At 34.8% G+C, this 5,948-nt stretch overlaps 1 protein-coding gene across 1 annotated transcript; it reads right to left on the reverse strand.

The window, feature by feature from the left end:
- Positions 1 to 5,070: 5,070 nt before the first annotated feature.
- LOC111883170 (uncharacterized) lies at positions 5,071 to 5,451 on the reverse strand. Its single transcript, XM_023879526.1, has one exon. It carries the CDS (start codon positions 5,449 to 5,451, stop codon positions 5,071 to 5,073), a length of 381 nt encoding a protein of 126 aa, XP_023735294.1.
- Between the last annotated feature and the right edge of the window lie 497 nt (positions 5,452 to 5,948).

Raw genomic sequence — 5,948 nt, forward strand, 5'->3', positions numbered from 1 at the left:
AAGCTTCTTAAACTCATACACCTTTTCTTAGATAGCTTATATGTGCGTCTAAACAATTTTAGAACTCATGTTACTAAGTCTCAAAATGTTCAGACTAATTGTCAAATCTCACAATTCGAACTATGAAGAAGGATGCCGTAACCATAATCGAATTTGAGAAGACAATTTTCACAATTGCTATCTTCTTAAAATCTCTCTTAGTGAAAGCATTTCCTCACAGTCATTTTCATGAAGGAGGGAATCTTATGACACTTAGATTTTTATGGTGTATGAGTTCCTATCCATGTGAATTTGCCAAAACCAAGTTTGCGACAAATCCAAACTCATATGGATTGAACTTTATTGATTTCTACCCTTATAGGAACACGAGTGCCCACCATGTCTTCCAAGTAGTTTAGCAACTTATCCTTACATATCAATGTACTTTCCTTCGACCAAGGCGCTTTGTCTTTATGCATTCAAATGAGAACTTATAGAACTCACATACATAATTAACTCAATTGGAATGGCACAGAAACAAAATGTTGTCAACACGATAGGCTGTAAACCTCAAGTCGTGTGCTAGTGATGATCGATAAGGTTTATTCTTGATTTGTTCTTGAAACCTTTTTCAAGATCATTAAAACTCCCAGTGACCTCTTGACATATATGATTCTCTTGTCAGGAAACTTTCCTAGACAAAACAAATATTCAAGAGTTCGTGTGAAATCCTATCAAGACTAACACTTCACAGAATTGGTCCTAGTTGGTCTTTGTCTTATCCAAGACATCACAACTTACCAATTTTAAATGTGCAAGAATAAGAAAACTTTTCCAAATTCCACATTTGATGAGTGTTATAAACCTACTTAAGACTTGTCACTCAATTCGCAATCTTGGAGTATGACTCTAAGATTCGATATTGGAACGAAGTATGATTGACTTCTTGATTTAACCATTTCCACAATTCTCGATTCCTCTTCTTAGACAAAAAAATGTACTAAGACTAACTTAGAGGACCAATTGAGATATGGTTCTTAATCATTAAGACATTATCATAAAACACAATAAAAGGTACTCTCCCTTCTTCTTAGAACAGAGAAACTTTTATCTTTCAGCCTTCTTGATTCTTCTTATTCGTTCTGCTATTCATTGAAACCTTTTCAATTAACTCAGAATTACACTTAATCTTATAAGTATAATCATATTTACTAAACTTTAGTAAATCATGACGAATATCTTTATCACTCTTGTGGTGGACTTGATTGATGCACAACATTGCGAACTCGATCTCCTAGTCCTTCACTTGACTTTTCTTCAACGAATTAGTCTTGAATTTCCAATTATAAAGTTTCTCATTCATCACGCAACCAAGTTGTATGATTCCAAGTCTCTTTCCAATTGAAACTTGGGCGATGAGAAACTCTCCCTATTTGGCAAATTCTCAACATTTCGACAAATAAAATAATTAAGAATCAAATCCATTATTGTTAATAATAGAAACCTTCAAACCTCAATTTTTCATACACATCATTGCAAGGATAAATAAATAAGACAAAATCAAAACTCATTTTATTGCGGCAAAAATTTGTCCTTACAAAGCAATTCAATTAAAAAACTATGTTATTACATATTTCTTAGCAATCTATTATACCTACAAGTAGTAGCTCAAGAATCTAATCTTAAAGCAATGTGATCGAAAACCATTTCTTCATGATTAGATTCAACTCACTTCTTCCCTTAAGCTTCCACTCTATTCTTCTATCCTACAAAACATCAAAATGTAATCTTATCACATCTTGTATTAAGAATCTAGAATAGGAACTTAAAAGAGTTAGATAATGGATTTTACTTGAAGTAGAGCCATACGTCTTGACTCTCTCATCTCTTAGACCTCTCAGGTAAATAAGGCAGCTTCGTCTCCAACGCCCCTTCTCTTGGCAATAAAAGCAAATGGACTCGTTTGGAATGACACAAGGAACTATCTCAGAATTTACCTTTTCTGGATCTCCAATGTCATCATTTTCAATGTCCATTGAAGTTTTGGAGTTTGATTCACCAGACAAATTTGCTTGACTAGCACGCCAAATCATTGTTGATTCAGCAGCTATAAGCAAATAGGTGAGATCAATGAGGGTCACGTCGTTATTCATCATATAGTACTCTCTAATGAACTCACTATATGATTTAGGAAGTGACTGAAGAACCCAGTCAACAGGCAACTCAATTGAAATCTCGACACCCAACATGCTTAACCTATCAATGTGTGACTTCATCTCTAAGACGTGTGCACACACAGACTTTCCATCTTCGTGCTTAATTGCCAACAGGCCATGAGTGAGCTTGAACTTTTCAAGCCCTCGAACTTGTGGGTTAGGGAGAATAATTGGAGGAGGTGGAGGAAGTGAAGCATGATCTCTTGTTCCTCGATCATATCGTGGGACATCATCTTCATTTGGAAAGCTTGTTCCATGGGATTTGGGAAGACCATGATTGCCAGAACTAGACATCTACAAAACGGGATAAAATTCAAGTTAAGTTGATTACAATTCTTGATGTAACACCCAAATGAAAAATAAATGCTAGGATCCAACACAATACTCTACAACCTAGAAGAGGGATGCCGTAATCTAGTCGCAGAATATTTGAAGGTAGGTAAATGACGATTTACCAATTTCCACCATGAAAAACGAAAAGGAAGTTTAAGTTTTAAATGAATTGAAAGTCCTAGATCTTTTGAGATTCATTGAACTTTTCAATGGCATGTTTAATCTCGTTTATGCCCTACTATTTGTGACTGGGATGCTGAGGATCACAAATAAGGTGTGAATAACCATACGAATCACGTGGTGCACCCAATGCTACTATCACCTAATCAATGTGCCGGTTAGCCACACACACTCCATTGATCTATGATAAGCATCGAGCCACACTTCGCTACCAATTTCATCCCCAAATTAGTGTGCCGGTTAACCACACACGCTCCACTAACGTTTGACAAGGGTACGAAGTGTAATTCCATGGATTAGCATACAATTTAAATTTTTTCCTAAAGTAACAATCATTTGGGAATTTGTAAAAGCATTTAGTTACTTTGTACTTTATTATACTTATAATGGAAGGTTTCTGTCCTATCCTACCCGTTCGGCTAACGACCCTCCACTAGTCAAGAGTGTGGTGGGTAAAAGTGGATACCCATTCAATCGCCATTTTATAGGCAATTTCCTTAAACACCCCTCATAGATCAACTTCGTGAATGAGGCCTACTAGCGTTAAGACTGACTCTTTACTCATATATATATATATATATATATATATATATATATATATATATAATATTAGACTTTTAATGTTACATATATATAGTATAGGGTGTACTTTACACTTTTAAAATACTAGGTGGTTTTATTAACTCTCTCTTTTAATTATACTTTTAATTAACTTAACAAAACATGAGGGTGTAATTTGAACTTTTCAAAATACTAGAGTTTTAGAATTTAAATATTACATAATTAAACTATTAATCAAAATTTTAAATTCCAAAACTTGAGGGAAAGTTTTGAAACATTTCAAAACATTAGGTTTTAGAATTTAAATATTTCAAAATTAAACTTTTAATCAAAAAATTTTAATTCCAAAACTTGAGGCCAAGTTTTGAAACCTTTCAAAACATTAAGGTTTAACTATTTAAAATTCAAAAACAAAACTTTTTAAGTTCAAATTTAAACTATTAAACCTAAAGGGTGTAAATTGAAACTTTTCAAACTTACTAGGTCAAATATTTATCTAATAATAATCCTATATTATCCATATTTAACCAAATCCATCAATTTTAATAAGGATAATCATTCCAAAAATAAAAAAATCGATTTTAGGCAATAAAAACGAGTTTTGGTAATTATCCACATCAAAATCTGACCAAAAAATCGAAAAACCCGACAACTGAACAGCCAACTCATCGAGTCCTCTTTGGAACTCGTCCAGTTCAAGCTACTCGTTGAGTTCTAAGAGCAACTCGGCGAGTTCATCAGGCAGACAACAAGAAATTTTGATTTTCAGGTCTTTTGCAGTTCAATTATGCATTTATTCAATAGAAAAACGACATAGGCTCTGATACCACTGTTGGGTCTTGAGCATACATCAATCCTATGGTGTACATGCAAACCCTAATAGCTTTTGGATCTAGTTTGTCTAATGAACATGCAATTGAATATCCAAAGCTATAAACCCTAGATCTAGCATACTATTAATCATATTAACATAAAATAGGGTTTAGATCTAACTTTTGATTGTTATATAGCAATAACAATCAATCCTTGGCTTCAGAAAGCTTAGTGCCTTAAGTGTTGCACCTCTAATGGATTCACAAACACCACTAATCAACAAGATGAAGAAGAGAAGAGAGGGGAGGCACCAAAAACAGCTAGAAACCCTAATCCAAGTGTAAGACACGTTTTTGGTGCCCAATGGTTCCTTATATACTTAGGCTATTATGGTTATCCAACAAGGAAACCCTAATTTGACTGCTTAAGCCCTAAGCAGCCCATGGACCCCTTCTGGAACATGGCTTGGACGATTTCTAATTGGCTTCCCCATAGAATTCGTCTAACCTGTTATTCCAAGGTGATCCATAGCCCAATTGCAATTATCTTATAATTACAATTCCAGTCCCCTAAGTTTAATTAATCTCTTTTAGCCACATAATTAATTCTTTATTAATTCTTGATTAATATTAATTAAACAATATGATTTCTCCTTTAATATATTATTGTCATAATATATTAATAAATCATAATTAAACCTTTCTCCCCTTAATACATCCTACAAGTTGCTATGGTGAAGGCAACCCAAAGGGACCATGCTCATAATCGGGTCAAGTACATACCAAAATAGTTATGAACTTAGACACTAATCCAACACTTGCGATGTGCTGCATGCAACAACAATGTATTCCACTTCGTCTATTGTAAGAGCGATACTGGATTTTTTATCATGTTAAAGTCCTCCATAGTTTGAGTCGGAATAAGCTTGAAGAAGGAAACTTTCATTTGTCGGCTACCAAATTCCAAGGTGCTTGGTTCCTTTGAGATATTAGAAGATTTTCTTGACAGCCAAAAGATGAGACATTTTCGGATTAACCTGGAATCTAGCACCCAAACATGTAGAGAACATGATGTACGGACGAATTGTAGTGAGGTGGAGTAGTGAACGAATCATTCCCCTATACTTCTTCTGATCAACAACAACACCTGATGGGTCCGAGAAGATCTTGTTTTTGAAACCCATCGGAGCCTTTGCAGAGGCACAAGTTTCCATAGAATATTTCTTCAGAAGTTCGGAAATGTATTTATCTTGATGAATGAAGATTCCTCTGTTGGTCTGTTTAACTTGCAGTCCGAGAAAGAGGCTTAATTCACGATTCATACTCATCTGGAATCGACTAACCATTAGCTTTGCAAAATCAGCAACCATTGTTGGATCAATTGATCCAAAAATGATATCATCAACTTATATTTGAACTAACATGAGATGGTTTCCATTCGATCTGTGGAATAATTTAGCAACAAGAATTCCTCTTTGAAAACCGGAACGCTTAAGAAAATCAGTGAGTGTCTCGTACCAGGCGTGTGGAGCTTGCTTGAGGCCATAAACAAAAATTTCAAGTTTGTAATAGTAGTTCAGATACAAAAGATTTACAAACCCCAGAGGCTTTTGAATGTACACTTCAGTTCCAAGTTCACCGTTGATAAAATCACTTTTGATGTCCATTTGTTAAACTTTCAAGCCTTCGTGAGTAGCATAATCGAGAAAGACTTGGATAGCTTCAAGAGGATAAAAAGTCTTGTCGTAGTAAAGTCGTTCGATCTGAGTAAATCCTTTGGCTACCAATCTTGCTTTGTTTCTAATTATGACTTCGGCGTCGTTGACTTTGTTTCGAAAGGCCCATATTGTACCTAAGGAGGAGGGAC

The sequence above is a fragment of the Lactuca sativa genome, chromosome 6 (genome assembly GCF_002870075.4).
Source record: "Lactuca sativa cultivar Salinas chromosome 6, Lsat_Salinas_v11, whole genome shotgun sequence".
Lineage (NCBI taxonomy): Eukaryota > Viridiplantae > Streptophyta > Magnoliopsida > Asterales > Asteraceae > Lactuca > Lactuca sativa.

Coding starts and splice junctions, on each gene's coding strand:
- LOC111883170 (XM_023879526.1), bottom strand. CDS start 5,451: ATGGTTGCTGATTTTGCAAAGCTAATGGTTAGTCGATTCCAGATGAGT.